At 36.4% G+C, this 20,948-nt stretch overlaps 3 protein-coding genes across 4 annotated transcripts; all 3 read left to right on the top strand.

Annotated features, from left to right (window-relative positions):
• The first annotated feature begins 170 nt into the window (after nt 1–170).
• Nucleotides 171–4,288, top strand: LOC132308443 (chloroplastic lipocalin). Its single transcript, XM_059806529.1, has 5 exons — nt 171–348; nt 1,484–1,607; nt 2,147–2,386; nt 2,824–3,114; nt 3,885–4,288. The coding sequence occupies exons 1-5, from the start codon at nt 278–280 to the stop codon at nt 4,164–4,166; spliced, it is 1,008 nt and encodes a 335-aa protein (XP_059662512.1). The 5' UTR covers nt 171–277; the 3' UTR covers nt 4,167–4,288.
• A 1,532-nt stretch (nt 4,289–5,820) lies between these two features.
• LOC132308441 (uncharacterized) lies at nt 5,821–7,228 on the top strand. Its single transcript, XM_059806526.1, has one exon. It carries the CDS (start codon nt 6,041–6,043, stop codon nt 6,623–6,625), a length of 585 nt encoding a protein of 194 aa, XP_059662509.1. The 5' UTR covers nt 5,821–6,040; the 3' UTR covers nt 6,626–7,228.
• A 5,102-nt stretch (nt 7,229–12,330) lies between these two features.
• LOC132308440 (microtubule-associated protein TORTIFOLIA1-like) lies at nt 12,331–20,948 on the top strand. 2 transcript variants are annotated; one of them, XM_059806525.1, is made up of 7 exons: nt 12,331–12,583; nt 12,699–13,462; nt 14,580–14,771; nt 18,055–18,160; nt 18,260–18,834; nt 18,909–19,790; nt 20,541–20,948. In XM_059806525.1, exons 2-7 carry the CDS (start codon nt 12,746–12,748, stop codon nt 20,733–20,735), a joined length of 2,667 nt encoding a protein of 888 aa, XP_059662508.1. In that variant the 5' UTR covers nt 12,331–12,583; nt 12,699–12,745; the 3' UTR covers nt 20,736–20,948. The 2 variants fall into 2 exon arrangements, with proteins under 2 accessions (XP_059662508.1, XP_059662507.1); XM_059806524.1 differs by having other exon boundaries at nt 12,331–13,462.

Genomic DNA, 20,948 nt, shown 5'->3' with positions numbered 1-20,948 from the left:
CATTAATCATTTAATCCAAACTAAAATTCGATCGGGTGCCACCTACCTTTGGATCAACAACAAACGACGTCGTTCGTGATAAATCTAGAGGGACAAGGAAGAATCTAGTGAAAGAGCTCAACGGTTGTGTGTATCCCAGTGAGACCATCAACGGTTCCATGGTTCCAATAAGAAAGGGTTATCTCCTTCAATCACATAACATATTGATTCTGAGTGAGAAAGTAATGGAAATTCCATTTTTGGGAGAGATTTGAAAAGAAAAAAATATCATCAGAAAATGGGTCATCACCTTGTTGCTGTACAATCATCGCCCCTTCTTCTCCAATCACATTCTCCCCACATCCCAAGGTACGAACCACACTTCTAAATCATTCTTCAATCCTTCGTCTTCTCGCGTTTTACCCAGTTTGTTTCCTGAGAAAAAAATTAAGGAAAATAAAGAAAAATGAGTTCTTGAAATATTATTTTTCATGCTGCTTTGATTTCTTTTTATTTATTTGTTTTTATTTTATTTTAAATTTGGGTGTTCTGAATTAGTTAAATTTGCAATCCGAAACTTTCAATCTTTTCTGTTTTCTTACATTTTCTCAGCAACCAAAGGGAGCATCAGGGTGAGTCTGTTCTTATTGTTATGAATTATGGAACAAGATGCAATTTTGGGGATAAGTCAAAAAAGGAGTGATTGATCACCACCAAATTTTGCATTTTTAAAAGGCATTTTCTCGGATTTAGGGCGCATATACAAAAATTGGGATCTTAGCCTTCTTCGGCATTTATAAGCAGAGAAAGAAAACATCTAAAATATGAGTAATGCTCCTAAGGTCATGAGGTCTCCCTACTTAATACATCTTTCAATTCAAGAGTTAGAAAAGGAGTTAGAAAAGGAGAGGTCATGGTTCTTCACATGAGAGGGTACTCTTCGGAGCATTACTCGTAAAATATTTATCAGATTTCCTGCTACTTGGGAGACAATCATGCGAAAAAGGTTTTATCTTGGTAAAATTTTTCCTCGGTATTCCAAAATTTGAAAAAAATAAATAATTAAAAAGTCATATTAAAGATGGCTAAATACATTAAACTTTAGGGTGGGGCTGCAGACTACATGTAAATCTGGTAATTATTTGGATGGGCTAATGATTTTCCTCGGCATGAAATCTGAATGCATGACAAGATTTAGTGTAGAAAAATTGTGTATGTAAACAAACTTTGTTGCTTTTATCTATAATCCACATTCAGTCATTGACTATCTTGCCTTGCTTACTAGGATCAGCATTTCTGTATTTCTGTTTTCCTTTTCCTTGTCTTGACTCTTGCCACCCACTTTGTGCTCCATTTCTGTCACATATTTTAATTTTCTTTGAAATCCAGAAGTTTTGGTTGAAGGTGAGTTAGAGCCAATGACTGTCTTCTTGCAGTGTCAACTTCATCTTTTGTCTCGTATATGTAATTTATACAGTAATATTTTGCTCCTCTGTTGCTTTAGGGTAGTGGCAGGGAAAATTATGTTCAAGTGTTCTTTTGAGCTACCTGCATCAAGTAAGGTTGTGACCAGAGGGGTATTATCTGGGCTTGCAGCATCAGTTTTCTTTGTTTCTCAAACGAACCAGGTTACCTTATTTCTTTCACTACTACAAGCTTTTACCAGTATTTTCGATTCTGATACCAGAAAATAACCTTGAAAGGAAACCTGAAAAGCCCTCGTCCTATGTTATAAGGATGTTTCAGTCAGAACATAGGTATAGATAGAGAACAAATAATTTTCTGGGTTTTATAGTTTGAAGATTATAGACCATTAATCAACCCTATTGGTAATTCCAAAGTGCATGTTAATTCAACATTTTATCTGGATCCTTATGTTTCTTTCTTAACAGATTAGAATTTAGAAGTTTGTTATAGAGGAGACATTTGGATTTCTTGTTTTTTAGTTTTTCATGGATGATCTCCTTAATTTTGGGGTTTCATTCCCTTCAGCTACGTCATGTATTCCAGTACTCTGTTGGAAGGCAAACTGAAAAGGTTTTGTTGGGTTGACAGTATATAGTCTCTTCCAAGATTTCAGAAGTATTAAAGGACAACAACATAACAAACATCAGCATTCTTTTAAAAAATAGCCATTCTTAAAAGATATCCTCAATTCATTGGGCAGATTTATGCAGCAGATATTTATCATCAGCGTAGCTTATGCCAGCTTGCCAGTGCCGCTGATAGTACGCCAACTCTTCCACTTGATGAAGGATCTGATGATAAAAGAAGGATGCTCATGATGATGAAAGCTATGACCTCAAAAAACTTTGACCCAGTCAGATATTCTGGAAGATGGTTTGAAGTCGCTTCACTTAAACGTGGCTTTGCGGGACAAGGTCAAGAAGATTGCCACTGCACGCAGGTAAATGTGAAGGGCAGGTATGTTTGTAATCTATGATGGAAATTTTCGTTTTTTGGTTAACAGTTTGCCTACGGAAACAGAACCATGTTCTTCTACCCCTTCACTTCATGTAGGCGTGTCTCATCAATGAATTAATCCAATTGACATCCTTGTGAAAGCCTTCAAGGCACATAGCAAATAACGCTAAGCTTCTTGGTTGGCCCAATCAGAAATGTTAGGCTTCAGGCCATACAAGTGGCAAGTAATCAATTGCTCCTGTACTAAATAGAGATTTGTCATTGATATATTGTGGTGGACGCAAGAAATAAGTAGTGTTGCCATGGATTGCAAGTTATATTGGCATTTCTCATCCTGTTATATATATGATGCTTTGAGCTAGAATGTTTGCCCTTCTGGATTCTGACTGCCAAAATATTTCAATTGTGTCAATTTTGCAGGGTGTTTATTCTTTTGATATGGATGCACCTGCCATCCAGGTTGATACCTTCTGTGTCCATGGGGGCCCTGATGGATATATTACTGGTATAAGGGGAAGAGTTCAGTGTCTTTCGGAGGAAGATACGGAGAAAACTGAAACTGATCTAGAAAGGAAAGAGATGATTAGAGAGAAATGTTACCTTCGTTTTCCTACATTGCCATTCATTCCGAAGTTGCCCTATGACGTGATTGCCACTGATTATGACAATTTCGCTCTTGTTTCTGGAGCAAAAGACAAAGGCTTTATTCAGGTAATTCACCTATGAGTAATTCTATGAGAGGATATTTTGGCTGTTCATGTTTGTGTGGCTGAATAGTGTCCCAAAGATGACTCCTTTTCGTAGGACTCTTTACAAAATTTAGATTATACTTCAGCTGTCATCTGATTTGTGTTTCACTAATTTTTTTTTTTTTTTTTTCCTGAATATTACTAAACTTGTTTAGGTTTTGTTGACATAATTTAAATCTACAGCTTTTCTCTTCTTTAATATAATAGACGTAAAATTGCCACCTCTTGATTTTTTATTTCTTAGTTGTCAAAGCTTCTAGAGATACTGTCCATCAAACCTTGAGCGTGTCCAATCACTGGATGAGTTTGCAGTTACAGTTTGTTTTTTGATTAAGCAAATAATACTATATTTAAAACTTATGCATTTGCTGTTTCATCCTTGGGTATTTGTCTATTGTAACAACTAGCATCTCTATATGATGAACTTCATTGTGCAACTTCTTTTACCATTCACTGTATACTCTGTAGACCCGGATTGGCTTCATGGCATCTAAAATCCAATCGTATTCCAGAATTAACCAATTATTAGTTCCTTTTCATCCCAACGATAAACAAATTCTCGTCAATTTGGAACCATTGCCTGTATTTTTATTTTTTATTTTTTTCTGTTATAGGACCCTCTACATGGTATTTTTTTTAAACTAACTGCCATATGAAATTGGTGAGGCGCCAATTTTGTTATAAATCTCATAAACTGGGTAATTGATCAAAATTATGTCTTTAATATTTCAGATATACTCGAGGACACCTGATCCAGGACCTGCATTCATAGAGAAATACAAAACTAATCTAGCAAACTTTGGGTATGACACAAGCAAAATCACTGATACCCCACAAGATTGTGAGGTGAAGTCGAATAGTCAGCTAGCTGCAATGATGTCCATGTCTGGAATGCAACAGGCTCTAATGAACCAATTTCCTGATTTAGAATTGAAGCGCGCTGTTGAATTTAATCCATTCACTAGTGTATTTGACACTTTAAAGAAGCTGGTTGAGCTGTATTTCAAGCCGTGATTGAGCTTCATCTGTTTGCCTTGTGCTTTTTGTATTATATAACATAGAGCTGCCAAATACAGTTTGTATTCTCTTAATAATACTAATTCTTCTTTGGGAAGCCACTGAAAATTATCTTTTTACATCTCAACTAGTTCATCTGATATACTGACTGACCATACGGGTTATATTTTTGGACAGAAAAGGAATCAATAAGGGTGATTATACTGTAAGTACTCTTGCTTGTTTTGCCACTAGCACAACACACTGAAGAAGAGAATGTTCATCTTCAGTTTATGAGTGGAGGCGGCCAAAGCACAGGGTATCTCTGGCATGGAATATTTTATTATGCTGGATGCAACAATTCATTTTGTATTTTTGATCTTTGGGGTGTGATGTTGACATACTAAAATGTATATACTTGTGTTTATTTATTTAATAATGATATAACACAATTATTATTATTATTTTTCTAAAATTCAACAAAAGACATGTAGTAAATCATTATTAAGTAGGACATTATCCGTCGGTGGAGTGTCGGCTTGTCCGTGTTCGAGTTCTCCCTTCTCTAATTTGTTAGGAAAGAAAAAATATATATTATTAAGTATTGTTCAGATAGATTTATGAAGTAGAGAAGAATAAAGTAACATATTCTGTTAGTGTTAAAACCATTAAATGTTATTTAAAAAAAAAAAAAAACATTAAATGGAATTATCAGATAAAAAAAAAAAAGAGTGTCATTTTCAAACATTTGCCGAGGATTAATGGATAAGACCCCGTGAATCCTTGGAAGGACTTGATATTGTGACTCCAATTCTTCAACCAATGAGATTGGGCTGCTCTCATTTTCTTGATATGTTGCATCCCATAAAGGTAGGCCAAGGTTAGGTTCTAGGTAGGTCTATAATTAATGCTTTTGCAAAATTGTCAATCCACTTCTGTCAATTGACATGTTCTAGCTAAATGTTGTTGAAGCTACCACACAAAAGTTAAAGTTGTAATCAACAGTATCTTTTCTATTTTTTTTCAGATTTAAAAATATATACTTATGTGAAAGCATATGATCCTAATACTTGATAGTGATTGTCCTACTGCAATTTTGAATAAATATGGATGAAATTATACAGTAAAAACATCTTCAACCTTTCACTTTAGGACATGGCAGAGATACGTGATTGATAAGCACCATGTCATCCAAGAATTATGTATACACATTTTTCTTTAAATATAATTATCACACTATAATAAATTAATAATTGTATAAGGATTGTGTTATACGATTGTGGTAGATTTTACATTGTCCTGTTAAATTCAAGATAATATATTCATCCCAACCACGATCTGGATTTAAAATTGAAAAAATTTAATTAAAAATATAAACTAAATTTGTTTCAAATCCAAGACGGAGTCTATTCAATATTTTCAAATGCAACATAATTATTTTAAATTTATAAACTGGTTGCGGAGATAATTTCTGATTTTACATATGTTGTGTTTGGGAGCAAGGAATTAGTGTTTTGAATTTAAAATTAAAAAAAAAAAAAAAAATTAGTTCAAATTTTGTATTAAATTTCCTCTAATTCCATGTGCTTCCCAAACATAGCAATAATATGTTTACAGAATGTCAATCACAAACCAACCATGACTCTTCCAAAAGAAAAGAGATATTAATATAAGGAACCAGCAAAAGCATTTCACACATGACACATCTCAATCATAAATGGGGTTCCATACCCCCACAACAGAAAACAAAAAACCAAAAAACACATAAATGGGTATGGAAGAATTCACCCTATTCAACTGCATGTAGTGATTCAGTTATACAAATAATTCCACATAAATAAAACCAACCAATAGGATGGTTCAGAAGTCAAGCAGCTTAATGTTTTAATTGCATGCACATGAATGGAGTGACCAGATCTCCACCCAATCCTCCAACAAGACAATGCTCTCTGGCTTTAGATAAAGAATGTAAGGTAAACAATTCATGTGAAACCAAAACCAAGATGCCCCAAACTCAAAGCAATTCCCCCATCAAAACAAGACCAAATACAATCTCTCTCCATCAACAAGCATCCACCTTCCCTCCAACCCTAGAAAAAATTATGTATAAATCCAACATTATTACCACAACAATCCCAGACAAAATGGCTGCAAACACTCCAGTAGAAGTAGGCACCAGAGGCACTGTTGGATCTCTTATATTGCAAGAAATGGAGCATTTTAGCCGGCTAGAATTAGACGGCCCGGAAAGCTCCAAGAAGCCTCAGTGTCAATCTAAAGACATGGCCTCCACTAGTACTCCCAAACCAAAGCTTGGATCCTTGGTCACGACCCCGAAAAAGAAGAAGCGAGGAGGTGGCAAGCTTATACCAAGCATGTGCTCCATGGTGGAAGTTGCAGAAAGCAATAGGCCGAATGGGACTTCTGGATTCGGTTACAAGAATTTGAAAGCTGATGCGAAGAAGTTGGAAGCTTAGACAATGCTCTGAGATAGCTTCGAGAATCGAAGCTTCTTGATTCGATTTGTAATAGGGGTAGCCCATGTCCTATCCAGGCTCCCACATCTAACATCCACAATTTCAACTATGTAAGACCCCTTCTTGACCGGCTTCTTTGTAATAGGAGATCCATCTAAAGAAATGTTATCAGAATCTAGCATTGGAATTTGATGAGTTTTTCGATTGTAGTATCTTGCTTTCTCTGCAATTTCAGGCCTTTTATGATTAATGATTTTGCAGCTGCTGCTGCTGCACCCTTCATCTGCTGATGTTCTTGGCTTTAGTCTTTTGGTGGTAGAACCACTAGGAACCAAAACTGAAGCTGTAGGAGATTTATTTCCAGATAATACTGACATTCGAGGTGAAGATTTTACGGATGCCAATTCCCTTGACATCAGGGCACTGATTGTCCCGGTGGTCCCTAGTTTGATGGATCCACCGCCACCCTTTATAGCTTCCAGTGTTTGAACCATGTTTTTGTCCAATTTTGGTGAAGGTCTGAATAGATATCTTCTAGGAGGAACAAGTTCTAAGCCTCCAAAGATGACCCTCACGCGGTTGTATCAAAGCAGTTCAAGGCCCTGTTAGGCAGTAGCAGCATGCATATGAATTATAAGATACACATTAATTTGATGAACTTGTAATATTGTTTTGGAATTTAGGTAACTTGTTCATGCCTAAAATTTTCTATTGAAATTCTCAATACTGACAAGAACTAAATGCCAATAAAATTAATAAATCAAGAAAAAATAAAAGATAAGTTGAAGGTTTGTCATTTAATTTTCAATAGCTGAGAGAGAGAAAGAGAGAGAGCTCCCATAAAAAAATCTGATAGATTTAGCAGGTAAAAAGGATCCTGGATGGAACAAATTATGAAAGAAAATAAATTAATCATAATTATAATACTTCTAAACCCCAACAGCCATAAACTATATCACTTCTAAACTAGTGGATTCTTGTTAAACCCACAGAAAATACCAGTATTAACATGAGACTATATGACCAAAGTGACGGAAATTGGCAATGACTGACTATCAGGTGAACCAATCATCTAGTTCGTACTTCTTGGTTAGAAATTTTTTGCAAAACATAAAGACAAACTATCATTAACACAGATGCATGTGCAAAGGAAGAAATTTATAGTGATTGATTGAAGGGCATGAGTATCAAAAGGAGGGGATAAGAAAACAATCAAAGGATTTTCTTTTCTTTTATTTTCATTTCAGGTAATCACTAAATGGGTTCTGAAAGCACCAAAAGAATCAGAAAATGAAGATTCAAGTGCATAACATGAACAAAAAAAAAATGCATAATATCTCAAACATTTGGAAGACTAATTCAAGCTATTGATCAGTCAAAGCCACCAAGAAATTAACAATTCTAGGCCAACCAGTAATGAGTTGGTCCATAAAAATGTGGAAAAAATCCACCAAACTTGAATCAGAATGGAACTTAATTGCAAGCTGGCTGATGTTCCTGATTTAATACCAATAAGTAATCCAGAGTTCCAGACCAACAAAAGCCATTAAAAAATTAAAACACACGTCCCAGTAAAGTTCCATCAATTGTATTTCAACCGTCGTAAGACCGATATGCACCTAAAATTTGCTTCTTTGATTTCTGAATGGACCTACAGATATACATGAACTCGGTACTTTCAAACCCACAGAGGAAAGGAAAAACTACATTCAAGCAAAATTTCAGCATACCATTAACAAAATCATGGTTTCAACTTTGACATTAACTATTATTTGACTTCTTCCAAGCTAAAAATCAATGACATAAATAAAAATGATCAAAACCCTAAAGTCCATTTAATTACACAAACTTGTGGCATTATTCAATAGATATCTCTTAAACCATTCAAAGTTCAAACCATATGTAAAAGAACCCTCAATTATCAGTAACTATAGATATTAATACAGGGAATTCTTAAAAGAATAGTAAGTTACTTTAAAGTTTAAACCATATAAAAGAACCCTCAATTATCAGTAAATGCAGAGAATCAAAAAAAGAAACATCTGAACTGAGTAAAAAGGAATTCATCAGGATCACATGTAACAAGCAAACCACAAATTAATTAGAAGATGAGGAAGATTGAGAATTAAAGCATACCGACAAGCCAAGGAGTGAACATTAATCGGAGGCTCAACTTTGTTTGGATATGACAACATTAACTCTCCCTAGACCCAACAGAGAAGCATAAGGATAAAAGATACAAAAACCCACCAAGAAAAATTAAAATTCTCCAACTATCTATAAATATCATTTAATCATCACATGTATGAAGATGTCAACTTGAATGGCATTATTGAATCTGTGGATGCAACATACGCTCTGCGTCTTTTTAGCATCGGGTCGAACCAGTCAACGAATGCGGCAGGATCTGACATGATAGCGTGTTCATACTCACTCCCCACTCTTGTAATCAAATCATCTTTTTATTTTTCTTTCATTTTTTATCTCCGCAAACTAGGGGAGGAGGAGGGCACATTCCTTCGGAGCGTTTCTATTATATTTTCAAATTAGGTAATTGGGTAACATTCTTAAATTATATATTTTACATGGATAGGTACAATCAAAATGGTACTCTCTCCCCGTTTCATCTTTTTCTTTTGGGAATTTTCTTCTCTCTCTAAAAAAAATCCCCCTGAACTTTAAGACAGACACTTAACCCCCTAAAGTATTTCCGTTGTTGCAAAAACTCAACTTCCGTTAGTTGGTCATCCCATATTTAACGCCAGTTAAGAACACGTGACCCATGTGCCTTGGGCAAAATTTGTAATCTCAAACATACCCTTTCCCCAACTTATATCCTTGTTTTCCGTACAGTGCCACCGACATTCAAAGCGGTCGTCCTCGTCACAGCTCATTCCCCCACCTTTGCGTTTCAGTCCTTGCTTGTGGCAGATCACTCGCCGTTCAAATTTCCCCTATTTTGTCGTCAATGGAGTTTATCTCTTGTGAGTTCAAGCACCGGCGAGTACTATCCAAACTGTGTTCGGATAGAACGGCACCTAGCCGGTTCAAGTCGTCGACTGTGTTGTGGCTTGGATTTTGGATTTTGTGTAGTGGCCGTCGGTGACTGAATTTTTGGTTGGTGGGTTCTATCTCTACTGAATTTGTTGTCATGTGCTGTGAAGTCTTCACTTTGTTTTTGCGGTCGCCTGAGAGTTGAAGCGGCTGCCTTTGTGAAAAGGGATGACTGAGGAGAGGTAGAGGTCACGTGACATGGGTTCGATGAGAAAGAAGACGCGAACATAGATAAGGGTTATGGTGGAGCAAAAACCCACATGGATCATGGTGAGAGAGATCGGGTATGGCTTGTTCTAGAGTTTGCGATCGAGGATGTACTTGTATGTTCTAGATGATGCCGGTGAAGCTGAGAAAGATCCCAATGGCCACGCAGGTGTAGGATTAGGAGTACCCTTTACCCATTGTGTGAGAACCAGCGAAGAAGATAGAGGGAAAGGGAGATAGGGAGAGAAACATTGGCGGGTGCGTATGATAAGCAGGGAGAGGCGTAGGATTAGAGGTATATAAACATATATAACAAAATCTTGTCTTTGTGGGCTAGGTGTCACTTTTCTATTGGTTCTGGATATTTTATTTCCACATCACCTTAACAACATAAAACAACCTAAATGATGTTGTTCAAATAAGGGGCAAATGGTAATTTGCTTTTTCTGTTAACAGCTGCTAACGGATGTTCACTTCTTGCAACAAAACCATACTTTAGGGGGGTTTTGCTTACTTCAGGGGGGTTTATTACAATCTGGTCATACTTCAGGGGGGTTTAGTGCACTTTACCTTTTTCTTTTTAAGTTGTTTCAAAATACTTGTTCATTTATTAATTTTAAATAACATATTTTACATTTTTTTTTAAAAAAAAGTAACTTTATAATTTTTAAAAGTAGCAATACAATAATTATATTTTCCTTTAAAAAATTATATTTTTCAAAAGGAACATCTAAACACATAAGCCAACTAAGGAATTGAGCGCAATCCACGTCATTCAAAGAAGACCTTTAAGCATCATGTGTGAAATGTGAGTTCGAAAAATAATTAGAAGAAAATAATAATAAAAGTCAATTTAAGTAGAGTTAATAAAGAATGATACGATAAGTTAACGTAAAATTGTAAATAAAATTAATGAGATAAATAATATGATAGTACGAGTGAATTGACTTGGTTATCGTCTCAAATAAAACGCAACATGAATCCCAAGTAATTAATAAAATTGCTTGATTATTGTTATCTCTTTTATCATCTATTTTCACCCTTCCTCTTTAGAAATTATAATTATAAAAACATTCAATTTTCAAAGAGCAATGCTCCTATGGTGCTCAAAAACACATGGGATCCATTATCTGGGTGTCACGTGATTCGTTGAAGTGAGCTCATCTTGTACATTACAAAACAAGTTTTATACTTTATATGATCACACACCACACACTCGTGCACGCGCGTGAAGATTGTGGACGTTCAGCTACAGATAATCTAAACTCTGTTTTATAAATCATTATTTATTTTCAAAAACACCTTGTTTCACCATTTTCCAACCATTGACCATTTGACAGAAGTTGATGAGAACTCCTCCACACGTATGGACAATATCAAAATGCTCAACTTCTACTCCAAGAAGTGCCGGTGTGGCCCAAAGGTTATAGGGACTCGTGACCCAGGCAACATGACTGGGTAAAGCCCAAGTGGGTCCATATCCGGCCCAAACAAACAAATTCTCTTCACTTATTGTATTGAAGGTCCAACGAGGGTTGTCAATGAAGTACTGCAAGTTTTGAGCGTTCAATGGCGGATTGTTGAACCCTTTTGAAACCTTAAACAGGTATGGTGCAACTTGAGAGAAATCCAAAAGCCAATTATGAGTTTTCACAAATTTTGGACCACATTTTCTCAAAGACTAGTCCACACAAGAATAAGACAGTCTAACAGATATACATGTATGGTTGGGTTGAAGGGGTTAAAAGTTGAAACAAGCCTAAAATCAACTCCTCTCCAACCACGAATTTTGATTATTTCAATTTTGATGATGATTTTTTTAGATAAATAATAATTGAATCTAAATCCAGTTCAAGTCTAATCAGAAATTTTTATTTTTTAACTAGTACAAGTTAGAATCAGTTTCAAGAGAATTAATTAAAAATCATGTCGATTTTGAATATTGAGTTGAGAACAAGTTTGTGTCAATTGTTATGTTTACCTATTTTTTGCATATCACAAATTTTTCATCTATAAATATAAATTAGTCCCTTCTTGTTTGACTATGTCTATATATATTTTATATATATATATGGGTTGCATTTTCTTTCCAAATTTTCATTCCAAAAATGTCTATCTAATAACAGAGTTGCTACATCTTTGATTTATGAAATTTATACCACAAAGGTGACATTCACGTATATATAATATATTAAGTCAAGAGATTAAGAATACAATGACAGGATGACAGGGTGTGTCCAACCTCCAAAATTCCAAATATTCCATCAATACAGATAGATATAGATACAGTCCTCCCACCAACATATAGATATAGATACAGAAATACATATATACTGCGTAATGTTTTTTTACAAGTCATGTGACTCTTGTGTGTATATTGTATATACGTACAAAGTTTGATAAAGTAGTAGTTCTCTATTTTCAATTCAAATTCTAAAATTTGTATGTGCCTTCTCTTTAGAAGGCTGTTCCTTGTGTCCTAATATCAGTTAATAAAAAATTAATGTTATAGCAAAACATCATACTCGTGTATTTCGTAGACAAATTTAACAGTCTATTAACTCGTTTAATATTACTGGTGTATCAAATTTCCCATTCACATGAATCATTAGATCTCATTATTTGAAAAACAAACTTTGTGGCTCACTCTTGCAGATCTCATTTTCCTTTCTGAGTTGCTTTGATTTTGCTTTCATGGTGGGTAACCTTCTCAACCCTTAGCTCTCACACTTCCCTCTTCCCCACACACACACCTACACACACTCTCTCGCACTAAAAGTCTTTACAATCTCTCTCCCCTTCTCCATTTCAGCATTGGGTTTATGCAGCACTGTTTGTGCTTCTTCATCAAAGTCCACAATGAGTTCACTAGGACCCAAATCTTCAAGGTCCTCGAAATCCCCAAGCCAACCCTCCACTACAACGCCCTCAAGATCATCATCTTCCTCTTCATCTTCTCTCTCCTCCCACCTCGCCATGATTGAGCTGAAGCAACGAGTCCTCACTTCTCTATCTAAACTCTCCGACAGAGACACCCATCAGATCGCCGTCGAAGACCTCGAAAAAATCATCCAAACCCTATCTTCAGACGGCGTTTCAATGCTCCTCAATTGCCTCTACGATGCCACCAACGACCCAAAAGCCCCCGTGAAGAAAGAGTCTCTCCGCCTCCTCGCCGCGCTCTGCACCGTCCACGGCGATTCGACTGCCACCCACTTGACGAAAATCATTGCCCACATTGTGAGAAGACTCAAAGACTCTGATTCGGGTGTGAGAGACGCATGTCGAGATGCAATTGGTTCGCTTTCGTCGCAGTATCTGAAGGGAGAGGGTGACAATGGTGGTCTTGGGTCGGTGGTTTTGCTGTTTGTGAAGCCTTTGTTCGAGGCACTGAGTGAGCAGAACAAAGGGGTACAAGTGGGTTCAGCAATGTGTATGGCTAAAATGGTGGAATGTGCTTCAGACCCGCCCATTTCGGCGTTTCAGAAGCTTTGTCCCAGGATCTGCAAGTACCTGAACAATCCAAACTTCTTGGCAAAGTCTTCACTCTTGCCTGTTGTTTCCATTTTGTCTCAGGTTTGTGATATTCTGATATTACTAGACAAGTATTTGCCCCGAAAGCTTCTGTTAAGGAATGAGCCCAAATATATGTCAAGTTTTCATAGTCTCTGTACTGGTGTGTTTGTAATTGTTCAATTCTACTTGTCACTGAATTATATTGCTTCTTATGTTGTGTCGAATTTGATGATTTACTTGAGTTAAGAACTCTGTTTGATTGCCAATAAATTATAGGAAAAAAGAAAAACATAACTTGGAATCCTTTAGAAAGGGTGTAAAATTTTGATGATTCACTCAAACCAAGTGTTATTAAACTTGCTGACAATCTAGTGAAAATAAAATATAAAGAAAAAGCTAGATTCCCAAACCCCACACAGCAAACACCCCACCCCCCCCCCCCCCCCCCCCCCCCCCCCCCCAACTCACACACCCACACAAATGAATGGATTTTTATTGTAAACTGTCATAAATTCACTGATCCAGTTGATGTTCTATGCTTTGTTCAGTTACTGAGAGATCATATTTAAAGTGAATTTGGAATCTGTACATAAACTGTGTCAAATTTGATGATCCAATTTTAAATTATGCTCTATTTGATTGCTGTGAATAGTGGGAAAATGTTGGGAACTTGGAATTTAACTATGGATTGAGTGTAATTCTTTAATATGTTTCAGATTCATTTAGCCCTTTTGATTGCTGAGTACTGGAACAACAGGAAAGAATATATGGAATGTTGCAATAGCTATTCCATCTCAATCATTTATTTTTATATATTTTCCTCATCAGTCAGATTTTATTTTTTACTGTCTGTCATAAACTTATTTGAGTGTGTCATGTGTAGTTCATACAAATTTGTGTTCCTTTTTCTCATACTTCGTAAATACTGTTATGCTTCATCTCTCCGCATATTTGATAACTCAATTTTGGTACCTTATGCAATAAATGAGGATTTGAATACTAAGGGTGTAATGAGCCAGGCTATACTGAGCATTGGCTTGTTTGATTGGTCGATGGTTTAAAGAAGCAAATCTAAGCCATTCAATACCTGTTTCACATAAAGCCCTATTGGATACTGAAACTCACTCAAAATGTAATGGAGCGAATTCAAAACTTATATATTTCAAACTTGTTGCAGGTAGGAGCTATTGCACCACAAAGCTTGGATTCATTGCTGCAAAGCATTCAAGACTGCCTTGGGAGTTCGGACTGGGCAACACGTAAGGCAGCAGCAGATACATTAGGTGCTCTAGCATTGCATTCCAGCAGCTTAATTACAGATTCTGCTGCTTCCACACTGACAGTGCTTGAGGCTTGCCGCTTTGACAAGGTGCCACTTTAATCTTTTGTTGTGATAACGATCTAATTTTGCACTTTTTACTGGTCAACCAATAATGCATTTATCTATACCCTATAGTTATTGCATTTCAGTTTTACATGAGTCATGATGCCAAACAGCTCATAAAATGTGTGGAACACCAGGTTGTGCTTTAGACCTGGTTATATATCCTTTTGTCAGTGGGCTTCTATGATTGTATCCTTGTTATTGATCAATTCGTACTCATTGCTCCTTGATGTTCGAACCAAAATTGTGATTTTATAGGAGAATTGTTGAAATTAGACATGACCTAAATATGTCATTCTTAGGCATGAAGACTAAAGTTAGGGTATTTTAGAAAATATTTAGTGAAGGACATGCAGCCTAGGAAACAGATATGGTTACAGTTACAACACGATGATAATACTGATAATGTGATGACAAATTCTATAAAGCATAGGGCTAAAAAGAATCTCTATAAGCTGAAATATGGTACCCGTAAACCCTTTAGTTCCTCTTATTTACCTTAGGGTAGGGTCAGCTTTGGAGCTATAGAAACAAAAAGGCTACTTACTTTTATGTGTGTGTGTATGCATGCGTGTCTGTATATAACTTGAGACGAGGTTTTTGTGAGAATTTATGCACATATATTGCCAACAATCATTTATTATATATTTATCAAATATATTAGTTTTCTAACTTATAATTGAACCAATAGGATCTAGCCTATATGGTATAAGCTCTCCTCCCGCCTTTGGGGACAAAATATATAAATATATATATATACTCTGTGTGTGTGTGTGTGTGTTTGCTTGCACTTTGAAAAAAAAAAAAAAACTTATAATTGAAATTCAGTGACAAAAATGAGGATTATACTACATGGACATTGAACTGGATATATTACCAAACAATCATGTATTATATAGTTATCAAATATTTTAGCTTTCTAACTTATAATTGAAATTCAGTGACAAAAATGAGGGTTATACTTCATGGACATTAACTTTAAACTAGATTCATCATCATCGCCATCCCAAACAACTGGACATTAATTTCATAGGCATCTTTGCCTTCATCCCAAACGACTGGGGTTGACCATGTGTGTTCGTTTCACATTCTATTTTATTACACGTCATATCTCCTCTTATATTTAATTTTTTAAACTTGTTTGGGCATTCCTTGTTCTCTTACATTCTATGCAAACTATTCTTGTTTTGCTCAGTGGTGTATCTGCGGGTCTATGTTGTGTATGTTTCGCTTAAGGCTGTTTTCTCTTATTTGTCACTAATTGATCTTTTTCATAATCTCTCCCTCACATTTTGATTTGTAAACCTATCTCTTCTGATCACGCCTATCATCCATCTCAACATTCTCATTTCAGTTATATGAATGTTTTGTTCTTTTTTTTAATGCCAAACACTCTGTCTCGTATAAGATAGCTAGTCGAATAACGTCCTATAATATTTCCCACTTAACTTATTTGGTATTTTTTATAACATGGAGACTACTAGCATGTCTCCATTTTGTCCATCCCACTCCAACCTTGCTATTAATTTCCAATTCTCCTTGTCTAGAATACATTCCAAATATTTGAAACCCTTCTTATATTTTCCTAATAATTATACCATTATGTGAAATTAGAAATGCTTCTTCTCCATATTCACGGTGTCAGGAACGTGCTCTATAGTATTTGAGAAGTGAAATTAATTTTTTAATTATAACTGTGTTAGGTAGCATTAAGCATGTATTAGTGATCAGTTGAGGAGTATTAGTATTTGATATGGATCCTGCTCCTTTTAGAAGTATCTATGCTTCATAAATTGCAGTTCACTGAAGCATGAATGTGCAATCCATCTTTATCTTTTTGGTCTCTTTCTTATCAATTTTAGTTTATAGAATGTGAACAATTACCCACACATCTGGGATGAAGGATTGGGAAAGACCAGCTCTATAATTCAAAAAATCGATCAAGCTGGGAATTGAAATATGTATGTCTTACATATCCTATAAACCATAATTATGAATTCTTTTCAACCGAAATTTAGTTTTCTCCACTGGGATGTAATGTATTGGTTCAGAACATTTTTGTTGTTTATTTTCTCTCTCTTTTTTTTTTTTTTGGATTTGTCACAATATAAGGATATTCACTTGTCAAACATATATACTTAAATGTAAAGGACTACATCTTGAATTGAAAATTACACAACCTACAAAAAATTAATTATCAGATTCCGAGTGGTATAACTTGGAGCCACTAATCCTATATAGCTTTCCTATCTCAAGTTAGATGAGTATACCTCAAACTTAAACCCACCTGTAGCTAATATATACACACATATATAATATGCATTCATATCTATAGATCCATGTTTTGGTGTGTTTATCTGTCTATCTATGTATGTACAAGGGGAGAGGGATGCTCTCAAAAGTGGGAAAAATGAATTGAGCAATAGATACACAAAAATCTTGAAAGGAAGTTGGTAGGAACTGATTTGGGCAAGGAATACAAAAACAACTTTCAAAACTTGATTTATTGCTTGTGAGATTCAACGATTGATTTTTCTAAATCAGTGGAAAAGATTTTGCTTGTGTGCCATTAATATGCAGACTTATAATAGAGGAGTTAAATGGTCTGAAATGGTTGAAACAAGCCAAAATTCTCTAGACCATAATACAAGATGAAATTAGTGGCGACCTATTCTGCTCTTGGGCTGAATCAAAATATTTAAGCATTTTGCTGAAAATAAGACCGGAGTCATAACTATGCTGTCAGTCACAATTTTTGAGCGGTCGATAAAGAGACACGGAAGCAGCTAATGTTTTGATAATCACTATAAGTTCTACCGTTCTAGTTAGTAAGCATGCACCTACAAATGAGTGTGAAAGCAGCCACTTCGTACAAAATGATGTCAAAGGTTAAGTTTGTATTCAATTCAACCCAACCCACATAGGTGGGGCCTGTTTGGCACTAGATAATGGCCTTAGCATCATTGAAGTTTGAGAGATGGAGGGACTTACCCACGAGCTGTGAATAACACCTGCTGTTGTTCTTTTAACCTTGTATGGAAAACCTCAAGTGATCACGCAATTCTGAAGATTTTATGTATTAGCTTCTAAAAGTTTATTGCTATTTGCTATTGCTAGATCAGTTTGCACTTTGATGAAGAAATGAAGATAGAACTCCAAAAATAGGTGGTCGGGTGTATTTTCCTCTCTACTATAAACACTCAATTCCGTTAAGCCTGACATGTTTATTTAAAAAAAAAAATAGCACTGACATTATTCATTTTTTCAGATAAAACCTGTCAGAGATAGTATGACAGAGGCATTGCAACTATGGAAGAAGATTGCAGGAAAGGGTAAAGATGGAGCTTCTGATGACCAGAAAGCTTCATCTCATGGTAAGCTTAGTAGTAACATGTTTTTCATATAAAAGTTCATTCAGCTAGCGGATTCTTTTGTATTCACCTCTTTACTGTTTCTTGTGGTCGGTTGTTAAGATGGTCAAAGTTCTGAACCGGCTGCTTTATCAAGAAAGGACCTGAAAGCTCCTAATCCCAGTGAGACTAGAACTGATACATCAGCAAAGGATTCATTGGATGGGTCATCTCCAACTGATTCTGCTTCCAAAACCAAGGGTGGCAACATCTCGGACAAAACAGTTGGGATGTTGAAGAAGAAGGCACCGGCCTTAAGTGACAAAGAATTGAACCCGGAATTCTTCCTGAAACTAGAAACAAGAGGTTCAGATGATTTGCCTGTAGAAGTAGTTGTACCCCGTAGGTGTCTCAACTCTTCCAATTCAAACAATGAGGGAGAGCCAGAGCCAAATGACGTAGATCCAAAGGAAAGGTCAAAGGTGAACTGCCAGCCAGATGATGGACCTGTCAACATTAAATACCGTAATGTAGAAAGAGAAACTGCTGGCGTGTTCTCTAGACGACGAGACGTTGATGACTTTACTCGAGATAAATGGTCCGAAGAGAGAATAAACGGCAAAGGTAATTGGTTGGTTATCCAGAGGCAGTTATTACAATTGGAGAGACAACAGGCTCATCTCATGAACATGCTGCAGGTCTGTTAAATAGTTTTGTGTGGAGAAAATGATCGGGTGTTTTCTCTTTATCTAATGTTTTTCTTGTATTGCAGGATTTCATGGGTGGGTCTCATGATAGCATGGTGACTCTAGAGAACAGAGTGCGCGGTCTTGAGAGAGTTGTTGAAGACATGGCACGTGATCTGTCAATATCATCAGGTCGAAGAGGTAATAGTTTTATGGCGGGGTTTGAGGGATCTTCTAATAGGCCTTTAGGCAAGTATAATGGCTTCCCCGACTACTCTCCAACTAAGTTGGGGAGGGGTGGCGATGGGCGAATTCCCTTTGGGGAGAGATTTGCCTCATCTGATGGTATTGCTATGGGCATGAGGGGAAGGGGCTCTAATTGGAGATCTGACATGTCTGAGGCTTGGGATTACCACACATATGGGAAAAATGGGCAAATGAGCTCTAGGAGAGCTTTAAGCAGCGTTCCTATAGATGGTAGGTCACCTAAATCGGAGCATGAGAATGATCAGGTTGGCAGCAGGAGAGCCTGGGATAAAGGGTCTGGACCTGTTAGATTTGGTGAGGGGCCTTCTGCAAGAAGTGTCTGGCAAGCTTCAAAGGACGAAGCAACTCTGGAAGCAATTCGGGTAGCTGGCGAAGACAATGGAACTGCTCGAACTGCAAGAGTAGCTATACCAGAATTGACTGCAGAAGCTTTGGGGGATGATAATAATGTACAAGAGCGGGACCCAACCTGGACTTCTTGGACTAATGCAATGGATGCACTTCACGTGGGTGATATGGATTCGGCTTATGCTGAGGTTCTGTCTACAGGGGACGATCTCTTGCTTGTGAAGTTAATGGACAGATCAGGCCCTGTAGTTGATCAACTCTCAAATGAGGTAGCAAGTGAGGTTTTGTATGCTGTTGCACAGTTTCTACTGGAACAGAACTTGTTTGAGATCTGTTTATCTTGGATTCAACAGGTATTTTCTTCTTTCTCTAACTTATATGTTCTTCCATCTGCTTTAATTTATTTTGACTTGCTAAATCAAAATTGAGCTAGACATGTATAAAATGGGTATCTGCATTGCTTACATGCCAAAAAAGATAACTGGTAACGGTTAACAGTTGGCTAGTACTCTAAGCAACTGGCTATGGGCAAAAAGAAAGAGCCTTGTTTCTTTTGTTTGTTACAGAATTTGTCCAAGTAATTTCCTGAAAATTTACATTATAAAGAACAAGCTAATTTATCTCATAGTTTAGTCTTATGTGGAAAATGAATTGGAAAACCTTGAGATAAAAGTACAATATTAAATTTTGTCATGATTAACATCAGTTGAAAGATCATTCAGTTCCTCATGTGAAACCCCGACACCTTATTAGATAGGGTTTGGCTAGTAAGTAGGATTGAAAGAAATATGGTGGTGTGTTATCACCTAAAATTTCTTCCAGAACTATTTGGCAAGTAATTGAACTCATATTTTTCAGTTGATCTTTACTCTTCGCTGAAAAATGAAAATGGGCAGTTTCATGTTCTTCCCATTTTAATTGAGAGGTCTAACATGGCTCCTATCCTCTCATAATTTCTTAGTTGGAATCACTTCTTATTTTGTCGTGTTCTTTTTTTTTTTTTTTTTCATCTGCGCCTGTCAACCTGGAATTCATACATTCTGTAACTTCAGAAATAATAATCAATCTAACTGGCATTTCCATATTGGCTTCTTGTTCTGTAGTTGGTAGATGTGGTAGAAAACGGACCTGATATGCTGAGCATTCCTAATGAAGTACAAAGGGAGCTTTTGCTGAATTTACATGAAGCTGCTTCGACAATTGACCCATCCGAGGACTGGGAAGGTGCTACACCAGAACAACTCTTGCTGCAGTTGGCGTCAGCTTGGCAAATTGATCTGCAAAGGTTGGGGAAGTAATAGCTAGCTGAACAGCCTGGGTCCTGTATTTGATGTGTGACTTTGGTATCATCTTGTATTTACACATAATAGGCAAATTAAATTGCTTTTTGAGGAACAATACGAGTTGATCATGAACAGTGTGTCATATGGGTTCATTAAAATAGAAATTGGATATAGGTTTGCCGCTCTAATGAAATTGATTATGGCAGACGAAAGTGCATGTCCTAGTAA

The sequence above is a fragment of the Cornus florida genome, unplaced genomic scaffold (assembly GCF_030987335.1).
Source record: "Cornus florida cultivar Cherokee Brave unplaced genomic scaffold, ASM3098733v1 CherokeeBrave_3.0.0_Hap2_Chr05, whole genome shotgun sequence".
Classification (NCBI taxonomy): domain Eukaryota; kingdom Viridiplantae; phylum Streptophyta; class Magnoliopsida; order Cornales; family Cornaceae; genus Cornus; species Cornus florida.
Note: the sequence above shows the minus strand (reverse complement) of the source record. Positions and strands in the feature narration are given on the sequence as shown.